The sequence below is a fragment of the Oenanthe melanoleuca genome, chromosome 2, assembly GCF_029582105.1.
Source record: "Oenanthe melanoleuca isolate GR-GAL-2019-014 chromosome 2, OMel1.0, whole genome shotgun sequence".
NCBI lineage: Eukaryota > Metazoa > Chordata > Aves > Passeriformes > Muscicapidae > Oenanthe > Oenanthe melanoleuca.
The window spans coordinates 100,287,271-100,310,593 of record NC_079335.1 but is presented as its reverse complement, the minus strand read 5'-3'; the positions used below and the strand labels follow the sequence as shown (position 1 = coordinate 100,310,593).

General features: G+C 37.2%; 1 protein-coding gene across 4 annotated transcripts in view; it reads left to right on the top strand.

Annotated features, from left to right (window-relative positions):
- UBP1 (upstream binding protein 1) overlaps positions 1-23,323 on the top strand; it is a 36,030-nt gene that overhangs the window by 9,326 nt on the left and 3,381 nt on the right. Inside the window, exons 2-13 of one of the 4 annotated variants that reach the window (XM_056485323.1) lie at positions 812-963; positions 6,997-7,073; positions 9,253-9,358; positions 9,922-10,028; positions 11,214-11,366; positions 11,523-11,633; positions 12,168-12,275; positions 18,754-18,857; positions 19,552-19,606; positions 19,794-19,884; positions 21,158-21,248; positions 21,905-22,011. In XM_056485323.1, coding sequence (XP_056341298.1) covers positions 812-963; positions 6,997-7,073; positions 9,253-9,358; positions 9,922-10,028; positions 11,214-11,366; positions 11,523-11,633; positions 12,168-12,275; positions 18,754-18,857; positions 19,552-19,606; positions 19,794-19,884; positions 21,158-21,248; positions 21,905-22,011 — 1,262 coding nt within the window. Of the gene's footprint in view, positions 1-811; positions 964-6,996; positions 7,074-9,252; positions 9,359-9,921; positions 10,029-11,213; positions 11,367-11,522; positions 11,634-12,167; positions 12,276-18,753; positions 18,858-19,551; positions 19,607-19,790; positions 19,885-21,157; positions 21,249-21,904; positions 22,012-23,323 lie in introns of all 4 variants that reach the window. The other 3 variants (XM_056485322.1, XM_056485326.1, XM_056485325.1) reach the window with 3 other exon arrangements.

The following is a 23,323-nucleotide window of genomic DNA, read 5'->3' as shown; positions in this document are numbered from 1 at the left end:
TTGTATGGATATGCAGATGATTTCATCAAGAACATAAATCCAGTGCAAGAAAAACTCTTAGAAGTTTAATTTATGAAGGATTTCTGTATAGAAGGAAGACTATTACTAATACAGATTACTAATTTCTGTAGAAAGCAGAAGATATGTTTGCTGGTTGTGGTGAAGCTGTCTCTTACCACAGCTTGTGGACAATATGGATTGCTCTTTATTCTCTAGAAACGTAACACTTGCAAAGTTTTTCTGGTGGTTGTGAATCTTAGATGAGTGAATATTGGCATAAACTTTTTATACCTTATGTTTTGTGATTCTGCTGCCTAATCATTTTTGAGCTTATCAGCATGCTAAAGCCTAAGAAAAGATTGACAATATCAACAGAATGAATAGGTTAAATATAATGGTACTAAATGAGGAGAGAGATACTTTCATAGTGTAGGTAACTTACTTTGGGAAATACATTATTTCAAAGAAGAAAATAAAAGCCTTACTTTCATTTGCGTGTTTATTAGGCAAGCTTGGCTGTGTTGACAGGTGAAAAGTTGCGAGAACTGAATTTTTTATGTGGAGACAGGAAAAAAGATTAAATTTTCAGAGGATCAGCTCAGCTGCTTATCTGCTTAAGTCCCTTGGTATTGTTTATCCTAGCCTAAAGTTCTGGTGGAAGATGTTTTGGATACTGCTCATGTAGATTTTACTAATAAAATGAGTAATAAAATTCTTTATGTATTTCACCGTGGGTTTTTTAAAGTCGCAAATAACTTTTTTTCTTTAAAGAGCCAACAGTCTCAAAGTTATCTGTTTTTTTTCTTTTCAGTGATGTTTTGGCGCTGCCTATTTTCAAACAGGAAGATTCCAGCCTTCCACAAGAAAATGAGACCAAACATCCACCTTTCCAGTATGTTATGTGTGCTGCAACATCTCCAGCAGTAAAATTATATGATGAAACTCTCACATACTTGAATCAAGGTTGGTATACATACGTATGTGAATTCAGCTTGTGGTGCAAGTCTGAAGCTGGAATGGTATTTCATGTTTTGATACATGTGTGTATATCCAAAATTTGCGCATGTCAGAAATGAGGTTGTGGACATTGAGGTTGTAAGGATGCCTTACTAGTAGTCTTTTTTTGTCCATCTTGTAGGCACTCAGCTACAGTATGGTGTTGCTTTCCCTTTGGATTCTGGTGAGGGTGGGGTCTTCTTTTGTTGGTTTGGTTTTGTTTGTTTCTTTTCCTGTTGTGTGTTGCCCTTCTTCATTGCCCCATAAAATTAAGCCAATAGTGCTTTTAGGCGACAAATTTAAGGTACTCATAGCTGAAAAATTTGGACTAATTTGGCATTTCTGTTTAAATTTGATTAATAAGCTCAAGTTAATTGGATATTTGCATGAGGTACACACAGACAGCCCTCAAATGTCATAATAAATGTTAAAATGTCAGTCCCTGAGGTGTTGCACAAAAGAGACCATTGTAATTGCTCTCAAATTAGCCAGACATGTCTGTCCAGAATTGTATTATGTTTGAATACAATCAGAAATGCTGTTACCTTTGGAGTTTCTATACATTTTTAGAAATTAACTAGATAAATACTTCATGTGAATTAGGCTGAGGTTTTTTTCCCCCTTTTTTTCCCGGGTTTTAATTTGCATGAAAACTGATTTTTTTTTTTTTTTAGAGAGAGCACTGACCGTTGGGTAAAATAATCTGAATGTAGTCATTGCCATATGATAAAACCTTCCTTACCTCTGAGAATTACATTATATTAGGTGTCCTAAGTTTAATCAACTAGTATTTTGAAATCAAAACCATTTATCATTTCTTTTGGACCATATCAATGGCTTCATACCTTCCCACCTCTTCATACTCCTCTTCTGGCTCTAATGCTCTAGAATCATCAATCCTGTATCTAGTTCAGCTCTCTTTTCCTTGTGGATTTTGACTCAAAATCTCAATAGATTGTGCTATAATTTAAAGACAAGAGTACAAGACAGCAGGCTGAAGGAGGAAAGTGCTGGCTGTCTTGTTTCTGAGAAGAGCTTACCATTAAAGTGACAGTATCTAAAATAAGTGTAAATGTTTCATCTGTCGTTGAAAATTTCTTTGCCAATGAAATTTTTATATTAAAAGATGTTTTGGTGATTCTCAGTGTCCTGTCAAGTTTTCTTGATGTTGAAAAATGAGGGCATTGGTATACCCTTTCCTTAATATGGGAAGAAAAAACGTTTGCCAGTCTCCTTTCTGTGCTAGTGCTTCAGACAGAAAGACAGTACATTTACTGCCTTAGTTAAGGCGTTTTCATTAGAATTTCTCTTCTAGTTATTAGTGTGTGTATATGAGTGTACTCAGAGGGTGGTTGGGCACTGGAACAGGGTCTCCAAGGAAGTGGTCATAGCACAAGCCTGACAGAGTTCAAAAAGCGTTTGGACAATGCTCGCAGGCACATGGTGCGACTCTTGGGGTGTTGTGTGTAGGGCAAGGAGTTGGACTTAGTGATCCTTTTGAGTCACTTCCAACTCAGCAGATTCTGTGATACATAAAAAATAAGTTGTGAGATGTGGTTTCTTTCATACTGAAAGCAACTTAAAGTTAGGATTGGTCTGCAACACTCTGTTGTAGGTACATTTGTGTAAGAATTAGATTGAGTCCTCTAGCAAAACAGTTATTTACATCCTGGTTATTCAGATAACTGGTTTCAGGTTTGGCCCCATTTTCATGCAGTGTCTTGCCTTGAATAATTTTCAAGAGGAAGTACCCTCTTTTTTGTCAGCTGTTGTTTTAGTTTCCTGGCTTGGGAATATCAGAAGCAGTGGGTGCATTTGTCTATTAAGCTATGGTGACATTCCCTAAGGCAATACTTAAACAAGCCATGACTTTACCCTCTGTCAGTAAGTATTTTAATTAGTATCGCTAAGAGCGTCACCCAGAGTTCAGGGAGCATCTGGCTGATGTTCTTAGTCATGTGATTGAGGTTTGGTAGTCCTGTGAGGGGCAGGGTGTTGTACTCAATTCCTGTGTTTGCCTTGCAGCTTGAGATACTGTGTGTGCTAATGGAATATTTAACGTGATTAGATGTTCAGCTGAAGCTGATTCTAGAAGTTCAGATCTTGGAGTGATGGTAGTTGGTTATTCAGGGGTTTACAGGGTTCTTATTGTGAAATCTGTTAAAATGGGTCCATTGAAAGCACATATGGGAGTTGTGGGACAGTCTTTTGAGTTGGCTGCTATTCAGCTAGTTGTATATGGAATAGCAGAAGTGCTATGAAAGATAATTGCTTTTAAAAGGGAAATATTTTTTAGGTTGGTTTAAACGGTGCCACAAATCTTGGAGTTCTGTGAATGCAAAGAACTGCTTGGGAGAGATGGGATCCAGCTTGGAAAAGGCAGTGAAGGTACCTTTGCTGGCTTGTGGCTGACCTGGTAAAGAGGGCTTTGAAGTAGGAACAGTACAGCAGCACTGTGGGGGAGTGATGGCCATGGTTGATAAGCAAAGAGCATGAAAGGGAGCACAGCATCAACAAGAGAAGGCTTAAACAAAGTCATCTCCAGCATTTGGATGTGAGCAAGTAAGTGCCTGTAGACCATCATTCCAAACAAACACCGAAGGCCTTTGTGGTAAGTCAGCATGTTGAGGTGCCTCTGAAGTGCACACACATCAGTAGTGCAAGTAGCATAGGAAGTAAAGATGAGGAATTAAGACATCTGTGTGATCTTGAGATCGTGGAGACATGATGGGATGGCTTGCAAAGTGCCATGCTGTAGCTTGGGAATATTAGCTGTTAAGGAAAGGCAGGGCAAGAACATAAGGGTGGGGCAGTTAAGCATTATGTCGAAGAAAAGCTGGAATCTTTGGGATTCTGCTTAGGGATAGGTGATGTTCCAATTGAGAGTTTATGGGTAAGAATTATGGATGGATTATGTCATATGGATGACATTGTAGTGGGCATGTGCTGTAGGCCACCTGACCAGGAAGAACTAGATGAGATGTTTTTTGGAGAGCTGGAAGTATCCTCACATTCACAGGCCATGGTCATTGTAGAAGGACCTCAAGAAGGACCTGCAGAGACAGTGCAGCAGGGCACAAGCAACCCAGAAGGTAACTGGAAATTGCAATTGACAGCTTCCTAGCCCAAGTGATAAAGGTTAGCTCTGCTGTACCTCATGAAACAAGGAAGGGCTCATTGGGGTTGCCAGTATCAAGGTCAGTCAGGCTTGTCTCCGCTCAAGTTGGTGGACTTCATGATCCTCAGAGGAAGAACAAGGCAGAAGACAAAGATCACATCTTTGAACTCCAGGAGCGTAAAGTCCCATGGGATAAAGCCCTGGAGGGAAGAAGGGCTCAAGATAGCTGGTTGGCATTCCAGGATCAGCTCCTCCAAACTCAAGTGCAGTGAATCCCATTGAACAGGAAGTCAGGCAAAAATGGCAGGAGGCTTGCGTGGGTAAGCAAGAGAACTCAAATACAAAAGTTAGGCATACAGAACGTGGAAGCAGGGACAGGTAATCTGAGAGGAGTACAGAGATACTGTCCAAGCCTGCAGGGATGCAATCAGAAAAGCCCAAAGCACAGCTGAAACTGAATCTGGTGAGGAATGTCAAAAGCAAGATGGTCTTGTATAAGTACATAAATAGCAAGAGGAAGATAATTGAAAGTGGGCCCTCTGCTGAGCAGGACATTGGCCATGACGACGTGGGACTGGAAAAGGCTGAAGTACTGAATGCTTTCTTGGGCTCAGTCTTTTCTGGTATCACTGTTCCTTAGGAATCCCAGGCATTAGAGATGAGGGGAAAGTCTGAAGTGAGGAATATGTACCCTTAGTGGAAGGCAGGGAATACTTAAGCAGACTGAATCTACCGGTCCTGATGGGATGCTCACACAGGTGCTAAGGGCAGTGGCCTGTGTCACTGTGAGGCCACCCTTGATAGGCTTTGAATGATCTCAATGGCTAGGAGAGGTGCTAGAGACTACATGAAAGCTAATGTTGCTCTGATCCTCAAAAAGGAGGACTCGGGGAACTACGGACTTCCTGGGAAGGTGATGGAGCAGTGTTTCCTGGTAACTATTTACTGGTGCAATAAGGGTAAGATCATCATCAGGAATAGTTAGATTTCTGGAGGGGGTATCATGCTTGACCAGCTTGATAAACATCTGTGGTGAGCTAGGTGGTTTGGTAGACAGGGAGAGGATAGTAGGTATTGTTTACAAGTGATTTCCTTCAATAAGGCTTTTGCTGGTTTCTCCCCTGAGATCTTTACAGAGAAGCTTATGAAGTATGGTCTGGATGAGCATCCTTTGAGATACTTAGAACCAGCTAGGCTTAGTGCCGGGCAATTGTCTGTATGACACTTTGCCTTGAGCAGGGGAATTTGCCCAAGATGACCTCCAGAAGTCCCTTTTAAACTTGAACATCCTGGGAATTTTGTGAATGAAGCTATCACAGATTCAGTGTGAAGCAGGGGGCAGATACTATTCATAGCATGTGTTGCCTTCCTCCTCTGATTCTCCAAGAAAGAGTAGAGAAAGTAGTGGATATAGGTCTCACGTAGAGACAAAAATCAGTGCTTTTCACACTTTCACGGCAGTTACGTGTCCCGAACTCCAGAATAGAATGTATCTGTTCCTCTGTCTTGAAAATTTCCAGAGCTGTTTTTATATTTTCAAGTCTTGTATTCTTTGATTTTCACCTTTATCAAATCTACTGTCTTAATACTATATTGTACCTATGAAAGGTTAGCCATACTTCTTGAAGAAACAATCCAAATTTTTTTCTTCACACACTTCCCTACCCCTCAAAAAAAAAAGTTGATGGAGAACAGAGAAATACTTTAGAAAGTTTATTAACGTTGCTAATTGAACAAATCACACTAACAGGAGAAGTTTCCTCCTGTTAAGTATAGGAGGAAAAATTATATATTAATTATATATTTTATATTTTATATACTCAGCTGCACTAGGTGAGCATCTATTTCACATGGATTTATGTCAGCAGTGACTATATCAATGTTCACATGCTGGTTGGGTAAAGAAAGCCTCTACATGTGTAGAATATATACATAAATATGCTTATTGTGTTTGAGCAAAAACATCCCCCTGAAATGGTCCATAGTTGGAAGTAACATCAGCCTGTGAAAAGTGAAAGGAGATGAAGAAATCATTTGCTCGTTCACAAGGGTTATTGCCTTGTAGGGCAAGTTGGAATGTTTTAAATGTGTTATACACTGGATCATAAAGGTAGCCTGCAGGGAAGTGCAGGTGATGATTTTACTACATTTCATCTTAGTGAAGATGTTGAAATTTATTTTGTCCTATGTTTTAGTTAGGGAAATGTGATTTTGCAAATGAATATGTGCTACTCACTCTGGAAGGAAAAAAGTCCTTGTAATTAAATAAATTGCTGCAAGCTTTGCTTCTTTTGATGCACAACAGTTTATCATATTCACTGGAAAGATAAGTTTGCTCATATTGTTGATAGAAACAGTAACTGTCTCTTTTAAAGGTCTCTTTCTGAAATCATACAAAGCATAAAAATCATACAAAGGCTACAGGTGTATGGACAAAATTAAACATGAGGGAATAATATTTATGTTTTGGAAAAAGTATGAAAACTGTGCAAGAGTTTGTTTTGGAAGACCAAGTAATGGTTCTCAGTACGTTGCCATTCAGCAGTTTCAAAAAATAAAGGAATCCAGCCTTGAAATGTTTGGGTTTGGTTTTTTTTTGGGGTTTTTTTTCAGAAAATATAGAGAAACAAGTTCTTACACTTGACACAAAATGAAATAATTAAATTTTGAAAATATCTTTGCTTTTAAGGGGACTAAAAACTGTCACTGTTTTGTTAATTTGCATGCTGTGAAGTGCATATTGCTATCTGTATCTCTCAAATGCAGGTTTCAGGTACTAGTATTCTCGTGTACTGTGCACCAAAAGCTAATCTAAATGCATTAAACACAAAATAACCTTGTGCTCTTACTCTTTTACCCATGCAGTTTTTTTCTCTTTAAAGGTCAGTCCTATGAGATCCGGATGCTAGATAATCGGAAAGCTGGAGACATACCAGAGATCAATGGAAAACTGGTGAAGGTGAATTTAAGTTCATGAGATAGTGTTACTAACAAACCAGAGACTGTATATTTTATGGTTTTGTTTTGTTTTGTTTTTTTTCCTTCTGTGACTGGGTATTGGTCAGAATATGTAGACCAGTGACATTTACAAATAAAAATGTATGGATATAAGTACCCAAGGCTCACTTGTGCACACTGAACACCTAAGTATTTATGCAAAGCTCAAGATAGTTGTCTGTAGGTTTTGTATCCAGTGTCTTCTGAGCCATCACATTGTCTATTTCAAGTGATTAGGAGAGGTGGGAGGAAGAGGATCATTTATATAGTGGAAGTGTTGTTCAGTATGTTTAAAAAGTGAACACAGAAACAGTGTTACATGGAGACAACCTGTGGGTTTTGCAGCAGTGGGATATTGGAGATACATCCATAGGAAAATGGATCTCTAATTTTGTTGCTTGTTGAGCAGTTTATTCTACAGCTGAGCCACTTTTCCTCAGTTCCAGATATGTCTCCTTGTGCTTCAATGTTAGTAGAATGTACTGTGGATCTAAGATATTGTATGAAGTGTGAAAATGAGACAAACTGAAAAATTAAGCCAATTTGGAGTACAGATGATTAAAAAAACTGATGGGGGGGGGGTTTGAATTTTACTTCTAAGCTCCTGATGATTATTGATCAACAAAATCTTATTCAGGTATTAGGACAGAAGGAAAAAACTTCAATTAAAGTCACTCTGAGTGGTGCTGATAAATTCATCACAACAGTGTGCCTGTGGGAGGCTGAATCTTTACCTCCCAGTTTTGGGCTATGTAATTTGTGAACTTTGACTTGCTTGTATAGTCCTATACCTTGTTCTTATTTGTCTGTAGGACGCTTGTAGGAGGAGTTAAGCATGAGCATAAAAGTGGGATTTGGGAGTTCTGTAATTAAACTTTTTACAACCTGGCATGGTAACTTACTGTAATAAGCATGAGGACTGTTCTGTCCCCTTAGGTAGTATTTCCATGTAGCCTTAGGGTTGTCTCTCTTCTGTAATTTTGTATGTGGGTAATGAGTCATTTGGTAGGTACAATAGCACAAAGCAAATTCTAAAAATTTAGAAAAGTCAGTTTTACCATAGCAAGGTATTGTAATGCTGCATCAATGAATTTTCCATTTTGGACAATGAAATATTGGAATCCCAGTATTTTACCAAAAAAATCATTTCATGGAGGTGAAGGTGGCTGCAGATTTCCAAGTTCCAAACATGCCAGTTTGCGGTGCAGAAGGAATGGTGCATTTGTGTGTATGCATTTGTTTGTGTCCATGCACACAGGCACACACATTTGCTTTCTATTACCTTTGAAATAAACTCAAGGAAGTGCAATCCATCTTGAAGAGGCACTTCCATTTAAAAGTTCTTGGGTTTTGTGGACACTTTTAGCTGCTGTTAATACAAGAAAGACTAGAATAATAGAAAAAAAAATACGCAAATCTGTCTACATTCTATTTGTTGGGTAACAGTCAGTGTGTACAATATTTTTCCAGCCTCTGTGTAACAAATTTCTTTATAAGTGCATTCATTTAGCAGTGCCAAAACTGCCCACAGGAATAGGTATTATTAGATAATTGCCTCTAGCTGAATAAAGTTAATCATGTTGTTGTTCTGGATGAATATTTCATCTAGAGTAGTTAAGAAAGTTTGGAACTTTTTAATTCTGTTAAGTAAAATAATAGATTTTTTGTAAATATCTTATAAGTACTAGGAAGGGAATTTCCTATTTTATTTCTTAAAATGTCCTACAGAAGTTCACAGAACTCCCGGTGGAAAAATGATCAAGTAATATTCACCCCTTTTCACAATAAATTAAATCTTTGGTGTTTGCTTTCTACAATAATTTGGTGTTGCCTACATAGTTTGATACTGTGCTGCCAGTGCTGCTGAGTTCACTGTATGTAATTCATAGTGACTTTTAGAGTATCCAGTAAGATGTAATTCTCCCTTGCATTTTTACCACATTTTTGGGTATATCCGGCTGCTCAGTTCTATTTCTGTGTTTTGGAATATTTTGGGATACTGATGCTTGCCAAATTTTTGCTGTAAATATGTATTTATTGGCGCTGTGGCTATTTTGGAATGTCTTAGTACTTTATCTCTAGGCTGTTTCTAAACGTGTAGTGACTGTGGCTCATCACAGGCTTGTTTTCTTCTTTGTTAGAGTATTATAAGAGTTGTATTCCATGACAGAAGGTTGCAGTACACTGAGCACCAGCAGCTAGAGGGTTGGAAGTGGAACCGCCCTGGGGACAGGCTGCTCGACTTAGGTATAAATTGTTTCTGTTTGTTGCCACTGTATGGAATTCAATTTCCAAATTTAAACTGATCACATTTATGTTGAGGCTGATGAAAAAGGACAGACCAGATTTCTGGATGCTGCTTTGTCATAGTGTGTGTTTTCAATAAAAACATTCTTACTGCTTCCAAGTAAGATAGCAACTCTGCAGCCGTACACATTTAATGATGTTTCTAATTTTGATTGCTAAGTGTTGCAGTGATTAGAACACAGAAGTAACTTTCTCTATTAGATTGTGAAAAAAAACAAAAAACCCATGGTTTCTGTACTTTGCATAACTTGATCATTTTTGGGGTATAACCTCAGGGGTGGCAGCAGGGGAGGAGAATGAAATAGCAGCCAAAACCTTGAGTACTGTGTATATTGAGTCTACTAATATTCTTTGTATTAGTCCTAAGAAACTGGTCATGCCACTAAAGCCCACATTTTTCCATTCTACCTGGTGTATGCTAATGGTAACCTTATATTATGATTTATTTATAATGTTTACTTGCTGTATGATTGTTCTGAAATATATGCTACTTATTTTAATAGATATTCCAATGTCTGTTGGTGTCATTGATATCAAGACAAATCCAAGCCAGCTCAACGCAGTTGAATTTTTATGGGATCCAACAAAATGTACATCTGCTTTTATTCAGGTTTGAAACTTTATTTGACTGGATGTCTCTGTTTGGTGCCTTTCAGGTCACAAACAGCAGTATACTTGAACTACAAAGCTTCTTGGTTTATTATTTGTGGGATGGCCATTAAATACCATCTTGATGAAAAAACGTGGGTTGATAGGTCTGTCGGAGTCCTTTGTAAGGTTTTTCTATTTAATTTGGTTTATAGAAAAATTTAAATAAAAAGCTTTCAAAAAGCCCTTTGACGAAAGCTGTCATAGTTAAAATATTTAGTTGTATGAAGTATAAGATTAACTTACATTTCTCTCAGTAACTCTTACTATTACTTTCAGCAGAAGCTTGGTTAAGGATACAAAATTAAAAGTTTGTCCTACAAGAAAAGGGTTTTAAATCACTCAGATGTTTCTTACTATGTCAGTAGGCTTCTTTGTAGTATTATTGTAGTATTACTTGTGTATTATTTGTGTATTTGATATTCAGGGCAACTGAGCTTGCTTTCTTTGGAAATTATTTAGATGGAATGTTCATATTTGCATTGCTTACTGTCTCAGGTCTGATTTTACTATTAAAAAGTATAGCTGTAAAGTTTCAGGTAGCAACATTTCTTACTCTGGCTGTCAAAATAGGTTGAATTCTATATTGTTCGTAAATTAACTTTGATCTAGGACAATAAAAGATGCTTTTCTTAGTAAGAGTTACATAATTGCTAAAATGTAGTCTTTTTGAAGGACTGTGAGATAAATTAGGAATAGTTTTGTTTATGCGTTTCCTTAGAAGAAATTATAACAGACTGAAAATGGAACTGATATTATGCCAGTATAGTTCAGTTATTCTAAAGGCTTGCTTAAAATTCCATAAAGAAGCAATTTGGAGCACCGCTCCTTCTATTGCACTGATTTTCTCATTAGATACCTTTAAAGGGTTTTTATAGCTTGTAAACACAGTGTTCATTCTGATGTAGCAGCTGAAGCAATTACACACTGATTGAAAGGTCTGTGGACTTTTTAACGAAGTTGGACATGTTTGAAAATACTCTGAGATGAGGGTGCATGAGATGAAAAACTGTTCCAGTCAGTGACCTTTTATAGCTTTGCTATATTGTTACAAGAAACTGATCATGTTATGTAGGTAACATATACAAAAGTTCATGCCTGAAATGCTTCTGAGGGTCCTTTTTGTTTGGTCGTTGTTTTTTTTCAGGTACATTGTATCAGCACTGAATTTACCCCTCGTAAACATGGAGGAGAGAAAGGAGTTCCTTTTAGGATTCAGGTTGACACTTTTAAACAGACTGAAAATGGAGAATATACAGATCATCTGCATTCAGCCAGTTGTCAAATCAAAGTTTTTAAGGTAACATTAGAAAACAGATCCTTAAGTCTCTAAGTTCTTATAAAGATACAGGAAGTCATTATATTACTGCTTGTAATGGTTCATGTCTGAGATCAGATTTCAGTTATAAATTCATTTTCCATTTGTGTTCATGTTCATGTAACTGTTCATTTTTAGCCCAAGGGAGCAGACAGAAAACAGAAAACAGACAGAGAAAAGATGGAAAAGCGAACTGCACATGAAAAAGAGAAGTATCAACCTTCATATGACACCACAGTTCTTACAGAGGTAACAAAATAAAATTGCATCTGCTCACTAAGGAGAATATACAATATACATATACATTACTTAGCTGCAGTCTTGGAAGGGTTTGGGGAGAATTAGTTCTGCATAGAGATAAACATTTATTTGACAAACTTGTCCAGCAAGCAGCAACATTCAATTTTAAGAATTTTTTTTTGTAAACTTGGATTTAGATACTCATTAGATGCTGTATTGAAACACACTTTCGATTTAACACTGTTTGACTAACTGTACTGAACCCTTGAGCAAGACTTTTGATACAGATTTCAAAATCTTGCAGCTGAAAAGCAAAAAAAAAAAGGGGTGGGAACTCTTAAAGTATATTTATCAAATTTGAGCTTCAAATTCTGTTTTTTCAGAGATTACTGAATTTATGGCCAGAGCCTCATTAGGTTTTTCTATTTAAACATCAGTGAGTTCTATGCAGTTTTCTAAATAGACAAGTTTTTAAAAGGTTTTTAGATCTTTCCTCACTGTATAATGAAAAGAAATTGATCCACATCTTTGGTGTTTGTCCAGATGAGGCTTGAGCCTATAATTGAAGATGCAGTTGAACATGAGCAGAAAAAGTCCAGCAAGCGGACTTTGCCAGCAGACTACGGTGATTCTCTGGCAAAGAGAGGCAGTGTAAGGGACTTCTGCTTACCTTTTGATTATGCAAGATACCTTATGCAGTGTTAGATATAGGAGAAACTTCAATTATATATAAAGTAAAAATACTTTGATTGCTGTGTCTTAATTTTATTCACTTCTGTGTATCCCAATTACTCCCATCTTTGCTTTCAGCAAAGGAATCCTTCCTAAATCTAACACTTAAAATGTTGCAGAGGGACTGTGTAACTTGAGTTGAGCTTTCAGTTTATATGACTTTAAATGAAATAGCATTTTGCTTTGCTATACATGTATAATTAGTGGAAGTAAGAACAGGATATTTAGTGGTTTGTTCCTATTTTACTTATACTCAGTAGAAGTTTTCATGTACGTCAGTATTTAAAAAAAAATCCCTGTCATGTTGCAGATGGTTGTTAGTGATTTTTTCCTTTAGCCATCTACATATTGTACTCCAAGCAGGTTCAGTGCAGTTCAGACGAGTCAGCTCATCTTCACAATCTGTGTTAACTCTATCTGTGCACCTCAGAGGGAATCTGACGTATATCTTGTACTCTCCCAGGCATATGTCCCATGCAGTCATCCTGCCAAGGGTTGGCAATTTAGATTTCTTAAATGCTGTTCCTTAAGGAGGAACAATTCCACATCTTTCATTTGGCAAGTTTAAATGTCAATTAATAACATGACTGTGGAAGGACATAATTTGACTGTTCTTTGAACAGGCATACTGTGCTGAAGCTCTTTCCCAGCAGTGCTTAAGCAGTGACTGTGACTGCTGTCCCTCAGGCATGATTTGGTTCATATTTGTGATCTGTGAAAGTGATATAAAAGGTTTTATATTTAGGTTATAAAATACTTCAGTGTATGCCTCTTGTTGTTTATAACCCATGTAAATGGGTGGGAAGGAACAAGCAATGTTAGGTGGGCTCTTTGGAGGATATTTGGATTTTTTGTTTTGTGCATCCGAAACTGTTGTGTGCAATGAGCTATCTGAATTTACCTTCTACTGTTCTTGGCTGTTGTTTTTTTGTTTTTGTTCTTTCTTTTAAGGTGCATCTTTATGATTCTTTGATAGTGTATTCTTTTACTTGTTCCAGCTGGCCCTGGAGGAGAGGCAGGAGACAACAGACTTTTATCACTTTTGCTTATAAAGCATCTTTTGAAGCTTGTCCTTGGAGGGCTTTCTGTGATTTTTCTCTTCTCCTCCTATTACAAGTATTTGAGTGTAAAGTCATTGAGTGACTGTTGCTTATAGGAAGAATAATAGAGAAAGCTATTTTTAAATAGATTAGGCAATTCCATTGTCCAGAGTAGGACAAATTGTAGCTAAATCATACCTAGAGGTTGTCTAACAATCTCTTCAAATACAAAGCTTCTATGAATTACCTTAATTCTACATTACCTTTTTTGTAGTGAAGAAGAGCTTAGATAGGATAGTACTGGACTTCTGATGTCTTTCCCAAAGCACACAAAGGATAATGACCCACAGCCTATTTTGAATAGCAGCTGTGTACAGCTTTCCAGTTCTCTTCATCATGCAGCTCACTATTCCTGCTTCTCATTTGCCAGCAATAAAATTACAATGATTTTTATCATTAGCAAAATTATTAGAAATCACCAAACTCATAAAAATACCAAGAAATACTATTTTTTCTTTACTTGTAGTAAAACTTTGGTTATTGCTATGCACTCAGTACTGGTTTAGCTATAGAAGCTGAATGTAAAACTTGGTGCTTGATGTAGAAAAGGAGTATCTGATCTGCATCTTGAAGGCAAATTAATTGACCTTTTTCTCTTGTCACCAGACAGGCTTATTTTTGTGGGCCCTGTAAATATGGACAGGGATGATAAATGTTTCCACTTAAAGCACTTCTGTCCTTGTAAATCTGTCTTCTCAAATGTGGCCATTGGAAGCTTTGGCTATTTCCAGGCTTCCCTCAGATGTGCAGATCAAGGGTTCCATAAGTGTGGTACTGTTGTCACAGAGGTGCTGAGACACAAAAAGTAAGGACCTGTTTCCCTGTTTAAGTAAGAGATGGACTCTCTTTCACATGTTATATGTTTCTATATGATGGATTTTCTTACTTCACATATCCTGTAGGAATTGTAGCTCTGTTACAGAAAAAAATGCCTAACCGGAATTGTTTGGAATGTATTTTTACTAGATGCAGACTAAGTTCCTTAGTCAGTGTTGCTTACAAGTTGCCTAGAAATAGTGCTCTGTTACCTTTTCTTGAATTCCAGAAATTTATATTGATCCAGTCTATAGTTCTCTTTGTTTTTAAAGCTGTGAATTCTTACTTCCTGCTACATCTAACCTTACCTTTCATTACTTGCTTTTTGTATCTCATTTTGTATGTTGGCTTTTTAATTTTACCCCTCCAAGATTATGCTGTTCTATTTGTTAGATATTACAATACTTTTCTTCTTTTTTTTTTTTTTCTTTTTTTTTTTTTTTTTTTTTCCTTTCTCCTTCCTGTGTGATTATTTCCAGCTCAGTCACAATTGGATTTGGATAGACTGGTTTCTTACTATGCTTCCTTCAGAAAACATTGAATCTAATGTTTTCTTTGCAATTTAATTCACATGACTTGCTAACATAATGTAAGGAATTTGGTGACACTTCCTTTCTGAATGGTCATTCTGCTCTGTTCTTCTGTCCTTTCGAAGAATCAGAGGGATTTTTTTCCTAACCACTGTCTTTCCCTTATCACTTATTTTCATCAGAATGCTATCTAGATAAGCTTTTCTGTTACTTCTCTGAATTCACCTATGTATCAAAATTCAGTGCATTCACTGTAGTTTCTGCAGTGTTTATCTCAGTATTGTCCAGACAGACAGAACACAGTTGAACTGCTCGTTAGACTCTATGGACATTATAGACATCTATGGAGCATTAACTTTTTCTGTAGATATAAAAAGCTACAAAATTAGCCTTGCCTTCTGGACCTCAGAATAGATGTTTACATACATGTGACCTTCATTCAGGGGCCCCTTTATGAAGGAGGCACTTTGTATTTCTCTCTCTTCTTATTATATAATAAGTTAGTTCTTATCTAATGAAAAAGGGAAAAAAAACCCACTGGTTTCTTTCCCCTGCTTTGAATTTGTAAAAGCAGGAAAATTTGTGTTGTGGTAGTTGGACCTTTGCACTTTTTTCTGTCTCTGGTATTTTGGTTGATTTTTATAGTACTGTATTTTATGTGTCATAAGCTTGAATATATAAACTAAAAATTGATTGAACTTGGTCAAAAGGTCATTTTTTCCAGATAGAACTGATTATAGAGTACATGGAAGTTTCAAGACTTCCAGGTATAGACCTTGAAATAAATTGGAATGTTAAGTTGTAGACAGGAAAGATTGAAAAAGCTCCATACCATGTATAAGAAAATTGATGCTTTATCCTCTAAGGAGATGGTGTGTGCCTAAGTATTTATCAAGTCTAAATTGGAGAACAAATGAGACTTACTGTATTTTGGTATTTGTATTTTGCTTTCATGATTATTTGGTCTTTGAATAGTATGGAGCTCTTTGCCAAGGTTCAGCTTTACTCTCTTGTAAGGCACAGATTTGGGCAGACTCCAGTTTATTGGAGGTAGGAAGGGATATTACATTAAACCATGGCTTAGAATAACTTGAGTTGCAATTCCTCTGCAGTTAGGAATGTTCTGAGTTTAAATTCTATATATCTTAAATGTGATAAATCATACCTAGAAAGATCTCTTATATTTCTTTTTAACTCAGTAAAAACTCATTCATGGCCATTAGAGAAGGCTGTTAAACATCTGAAACTAAAATAGTTTTCTCCTTCTGAATTAATCTGCATTTGGAAATAAGTCATAGTTTCTGGAGTAAAGTAGTATCAGTAGTATTGTATCAGTGTGCCAGTTCTGGAGGGCATTTAGTCTTGAGACCTCAAAAACATGATCTTGGTAAATTCATCAGTATATATTAATTGTTTATTACAGGCAAAGATACAATACCAGTCTTCTTTCTGGTCTGTGACGGCTCTTTACAGAGTTGGATGCTTCCTTGTGACATTTTCTCCTAGGTTTGTCTCTACTGGTGAGGGACTTCTGTATTAGTATCATTAGTTTCCTGAATGTCCTTTGGTTAATTCAGTTTTGGCTTAGGAATATAAGAAATATTCTGATTAATCAGTCCACAAGGATGAAGTCCAGTGTTCTCTCACCGATAGTGACAATGGCAGGTACTTTTTCAGGGAAACAGTGCCACTTTCTGTGATTCATTCCCCTTGTACCCCTCATCCCCCTCAATCCAGAATCATCATTCAGGATGTTAGAAAAAAACCTCACATCCTTGCTTAGTTTTTGTAGTGCTAATGGATTTGGTGGCCAGGCATTTGCTTAATTCAGTTTGTGAAGCACAGGACATTTGTGCACGAGAGTGATTCCAAAAGCATAATCAGCTCAGATTAATTGCTGGAAGACTTTCTTGCTTCTTGAGCCTTTCAGAATTAAGTATCTCAGTGCTCAAATACTCATTTTTCCCTCCCCAACCTGTAAGACAGAAACAAGGAGAACAGAGGCAATAGATGTGTTGCAGTAGTATTACAATTACTATTTATTTTTTCTTTTTAACCAGCCTATTGAGTCTCAGTGGATGGTTGGTGGTGTTTTTGCTGGAATAAGAGACAAGGCAGGAAAGCATGTTTATGGGAGAAGAAAGGCTACTTGGTTTGGGTTGGAATTTTATTTTTCTGAATACTTCAAATGTGCCTGTTCCTGGTTTTAAACCCAGAGCTTCGTTGTGAAAAAGTTCAGCTGCATTTGAAGGACAGAAACAGCAGCTGCAGCACCTCAGAAGGTGTTCTCTGGCACCAGTGCATTCTTCTCTGCCCCGAATTTAAATATATGGTGTATAGAATCTTGTATGGGAATGGTGGCCAAGGATGTGCATCTGTGTGTCCACATGAACATCTTGGATTAAAACATAAGAAGAGAATGTCACAAAATTAAAGAATTTTATTTGTACTTTCAAAGTATTTCAGAAGAACAAAGTTAATGCTACTTTGTAGAGCTTTTATTTTAAAATTACAGCTTTGGATCTCTCATTTAGGGAATGAAGGCTAGTTGTAACTACCTGATGGAACATTTTTGAGGTTAACATTAAATGAGCTTGAGAAGAGAGACAACAGGTGGGAATATACAGATTTGGAGGAGGAATGTGTCACCCTACCAGATCACAGAGGACCATGTTCTGTGTGAGGGCACTGTTTGTAGCCCAAAGGGTGGCTTTGACCACGTAATCAAAGACTGTGGACACGGTGGCTAACAAAAATGCTGGTTTGAGTCAAGTCTTGGGCAGATAAAGAAAGTTCCTCATTTTTAAGGTATTTTTATACAAGACAAATTTATTTTGATTCCATGTGCCATGCTGGGGAACTTGCCATCTTACACTGACAAGTAAGGACTGGGTTCCAGCACAGAAATGTTGCTAACTGTTACAGAAGGGTGGCAGCTGGTGTTGCCCTTATTTACTGTTTCTTCCAGATCGAGGAAGGATTTTTCAACACAAAATTGTTGAAACAGTTTCCATTGTTATTAAATCTTGATTGTTTCCCTCCAGCCTGTTCTACAAGGCTGTGATACAAATCTGGAAATTTCTTACAAGCTATTTAGCTGGTACATGATAAGTATATCAGGAGTGTTTGTTGTCTTTAACAGGCATGGTCTTAGCGTACCCGATCTTGGGCTGCTTTCTTTTGCTTGGTTTTGTTTTTCTTAAAAATACTGGATTTTTAGTACTGTTGGAAGCACTAAAAGGTAGCCTGGTTTCAAAAAGCTTTATCATGGCAATTTAAAAAAATACCCCAAAAAAGACTGACAAAATTGCACAGCGTTCTTATCATATACTTGTGATGATTTAAGCTTGTTTAAAAAAAATTCCAGTTTACCAAGCAGTTCAGAAAAATCAGTCCATGTAAATAAATGTAATTTTAGTCCTACAGTAAATTATTAAAAATATTGACTTCACAGAATTTCCACTGCAAATTCTGTTTGTATTTATTGCTCTCAGGGCAGACACATTAAATTTATCCACAAGCAATCTAGCTTCATAGCTTTACTTACTATTATGGAACACTTTTTTTGTGTCATTGTTCCTGCAGTTTAAACAGCCCTTTCATCCTGTGCAGGATAAAAGACATTTTTTCCAGCAGGTGGCTGGGAGTTGGTTGGTTTTGGTTTAAACTGAATAGTGTGTATAGGTCTTTTGTCACTTTCACCAATAATGCCTTCATTTTTTAAAAGAGAAGACAGTATAAATAGAAGTCTTCATAAAAGAACAAGATAAAAAAGAGCTGATTTTTACCTGGAATATCTGCATGTAATGTGTGGGATAGAGGGAGTCTTTATTTGGAAGTGCAAATCAGAGTACTCTGTGCATAAATCCCTGGCTTTAAACGACAAAAGTGTGCATCAGAGTAAAAAAGGTACTGTCAAGAGAAACTTAAGTTTTAATTCTTCATTTTCAGTGCTCACCATGGCCTGATACTCCTACAACATTTGTAAACAACAGTCCTACTCCTGCTCCAACTTTCACCTCTGCTCAGCATAACACCTACAGTGTCCCAGACAGGTAGGTTTCTATTCTGTATCCCCATTAAAGGCAACATTTTAATCAGGCTTATTCAAAATGTTTTCTGAGTAAATTCAGCTGTGTTCTGTTTCCACTGGGGAATTGGAATATTGTTTTGACCTATATATTCATTTTAGAGTATGGTATTTGTATCACATAGTTCAGTTATTAGGTAATTACTTCTGCCTCACCATCTTCCTTTCTTACTATACATTTTTTAAAACAACTTCTTGTCCTTTGTCATATAGCAAATACTTTACCTTTTCACTATTGTAATTTAGTCCTTGTCTATGGAAACTATTTTTAGCTTCTTTCAGTAAGATCAGTCTTCATTTCCATCATACACAGTTAGTATGTAACATATACAGTTAGTATAATTTGCAAGAAAAAGCCCCAACAAATATATTCAAAAGCTTTTCAACAAAAATTGCATTAATGAAAACATTTTTTATTGAGGCATTAATTAAACTACTGTAACCAAACCTGCACTTCATCCAAAAAATATTGACAGGGATGTGATCTGATCCATATACTGTGGAATTGTCTTTCTCTTAAGTTTAAGAAGTTGCAATCTTTTAATTCTTTCAACTGTGATATTTATTGTTCTGGAAATTTCAAGTTAATTTTCAACAGTGTTTAAATATTTTGGTTTATAGAATTCTAGTAATACTTGGTTTTGTTTTTTAATCTGTAGCAATTCTTCCTCCCCAAACCATCAAGGAGATGGAACCTCTCAAGGGTCAGGAGATGTGAGTGTTTGCTTTCTGTTATTGATCAAAAGTTTATTGGTATAGCTGTGTCAGAATATTTGATTTACACTTGATTTTAATAGGTCCTAAAATAGGGTTAAACTTAGGGAGTTTTTTTTATTGCTTAGGTTTTGTTTGGGTTTTTTAGTATCCAAATTACCATATCCAATCTCATTTCTTACAGCAGCTTCATCCTTCAGCCACAATCCAGGAAACTCAGCAATGGTTGCTGAAGAATAGATTCTCTGCCTATACAAGGCTTTTTTCAAATTTCTCAGGTATCTATAGTTTACTTTTTTTCTTTCTTTGTGTTACTGAGCAGGTTCTGTGTGGGGGGAAAAAAGTTCTCTAAGAACATTATGGTATAGATATTTATGCATATTTATTTACTGATTTGCTGTAAGAGCTTTGTTAAAGAGCAGTGCAGTTCCCAGTGCATGTCTGAATGCAGTAAATGGCAATAGATGGACTGTGTGGGGCTGTGTTTTGCTGTTTGCTTCTTCAGTGTTCCATGGAATTGTGCAAAGGGTGGCATGACACAAGTACTTACCATAAGTAAATTCCTTTTCCTTTGATGACAATGTTGTGAATGATGTTAGCTCTCTGCCTCTTGGCTTAGCTCATGCTTCTGTCAGGATTCCCTTTCCAGGCTTTTTCTCTGGGAATATTCATTCTTCTGCTAGTGGTTAGTTTTTGACATGTGCTTCTTGTATGAAGGTTGCTGAGGTTTCTCAATAAATTTCAGTACCAAGTTTTTGACAAACTTTTGGAAAACTCCTTTTTTGTTATTATCTTTATATAAGTGAAGTACTAGCTAGCTGGAATTTTTCTTTTTTTTGAGCAAGAGGTGTAGTATATGTGACTTACATTATACTACCTCAGGTCTGTATTTGGTTTTTTTCCTATAGTATTTAAGGGCTATGATCAGTTATTTTTACTGGCTTTTATTTGTGCATTCCTAGATAGTCTGTGGAGAATCTTTATGCATAAAGACGATTTTTTTTTCCTGTTTTCCCTCTCATCTATTACAGTGACTGATATTTCAGAGTGTTGTTTTCTTAGCTGACACTCATGCTGCTTCTCAGAAGATCTCATTTTTTGCTTCAGCAGCACCTTCTATACACAAGTGCATTGTCATAACTTAAGTGCACAGAGGAAGTGATGGATGGGTAGTTGAATGTCTGAGAGAATTCACTGTGTGACAAACCATGGAATATTTTTGCTCTGTATTTTGCATGTGTTCAAAATACACTACCCTGCGTGCCAGCAAAAATCACTGTTTGTCTCTAGAACAGTCATCTCTCTCCACAGAAATTGTGTGCCTTGCAGATTTGTACTGTTTCAAAGCTGTAAACACTATAAACTGTAACTCACCACCTTTGGAAAACAGGTTGATTTATTTAGCACTCACTGGAGCCTGGTCTGAATTTTACTTATTCCTGTGTCCCAAATTCCATTTTTGTCATGGCACTCTTGGTTTAAATGAATGTAGAGTTTATTTTAGAAAGAATTGATGTGCACTCTTCATTAAATCCTCATGTGTTTGTCCAGGTGCTGATTTATTAAAGCTGACAAGAGAAGATCTGGTACAAATCTGTGGTCCAGCTGACGGAATTCGGCTGTATAATGCACTGAAATCCAGGTGATGTGCTGACTTCGAGGCTGAATGGGTTTCGATGGGGGATTCTAGAACAGGGAGATTTGGGAAGTTAGTGTTAGGATGGGCCTTGGTGCCTGTGTGATCTGCCTCAGGAGTTGGTAGCAATATGTTTAAAACTCTCCTGTGCATGCCTCCAGGCCAGGCCCAGGTGAAGTGCAGGTGGGCTGTAAGGCTGCACCAATGCAGTTGGGCCCTGCCAGTTTCTTTTATGTGGATGGATTTATTGCCAAGACACAAAACTGCTCATCTGGGGAGCTAACAACAACCTGATGCCTTTTGAGGTATTGAGTGCTAACACAGGCAGCATCCCAGAAGATGTCTCATTCTGTCTGAAATGGGTATTTGGTACCATTGGCCCTCCTGGAAGAATTGCTGTTGTTACTCATTAGTCCTGTTACAGGAGTTCAACAAGCAGCATCTGGATGGATGCTCTGATGCGTAGGAGCTCTAGATGGATTGAAATTTTGTTTAAATTCAGCAGCATCTTACTTAGAGGTTAATTTAATTTTTTGGGCTCCGTGATAAAAAACATATCAAGTGTACTATTAGCATAACAAACGTACAGTTGTGGCCCATCAGCCTCTGTATTTGCAGGGAATGTAGCCTTTTGTGTGACGTGTGATTTCCTTGGCTTGCAGGTCTGTGAGGCCCCGTTTAACAATCTACGTGTGCCAGGAGCCCTTACGGAGCATACAACTGGAACGCCAGGACACGGGCAGCGGAGACAGCAATGGTGCAATATACGGTACGGCACGTGGGGCTCACGGCTGGGGCTTGCAGCAGTGAAACAGGATAGGTGGGAAAGGGGAAGCAACGGTAAAGTGGCTGAATGGCTGCTCTGGTGTACAAAGCAACCATGGGAAGTAAAGCAGTATTGCTGCTTTAACAGCACAGAGCAAACAGAACATGAAACCTCTCAAGGTTAAACCAATGAGCATTTTCAGTCCGTTGATAAAAGTAACTGTAATTACATGATCATGAATGAAGGAGCTCTGGAAATAGCTGTGCATGTTGTTACAGACAAGGTATTAACCATATAAATATCGGTGTATGTAAAAGCTACATGCAACTAAAACAATTTTTTCCCGTTTTCTGTTAGATTTTGCTGTCATTTTCTGTGCAGCTGAACTAAAACTGTACAGCCTGGACAAGGAAAAACAGCCTTGTTTGTAAAAGTAGTGAATGGGCTCTTGATTTTAGTATTATTTTCTTGACAACCATTGATTCAACATAGATGGAAACATAACTGTTTATTCATAAATTCATGTCACTCTGACAATTAAGAGAATGGAGGTATTTGAAATTATTCTTTTCTTGCTCTTGGCTTTAAGAGACCTCTTTTCACAGCTGAAATCTGCACAGGCTATAGTGCAGATAGTGCTTGTGGATTTTCCATGCAAGAATTGGAGGAGGATCTGTAAATAAAATACTGCCGCAGTCAAATACATGTTTCACTCAGGGTATCTTCAGCCAGAAGAATATGCAAACTTGGAGATGCACTGCTAAATAAACATCTAGATCTGTAAATACAGCTTCAAACGGAACAGTTGCTTTGTCTTGCTGTTCTGTTTGCTGTGTTACATTCAGCTCTGAGATGACCTGTAGAAAGTTTATTCAGAGAGTTGCAAAAGGCTTTATTTACCAAAAACCCAAAATCTACATCTATATTTAAAGTGACAACATAGGCACGTAAGTGCGATGTAGGTATTACGTGATTATTTTGAGACTGCACAAAATTGCTTTCAAAACCATCTTTAGGTGACTCTCTAAAGATCCATTTTTAAGTCTGTTTGACACGACTGTGCCTTTTTCTGCAGGATACAGGAAAAATTGTGGAAGTTGCTTTAAGTCTCAGAGCAAATAGAAGCCTCCCCTGATCAGAGTTGTGTTTATAACTTTTCCCTGAAAGAAAAGTTAGTAGGGTAGTTCATGCTTTTAGTGAGAATAGGGAGAGAATAAACTGAAAGTTTTAGGTTTTAAAATTTTTGAAAGCTTGGAGTATAAACAAATTCAGACATTTTTCATATAGCTGTTGTTATCCATTAGTACTATGATTA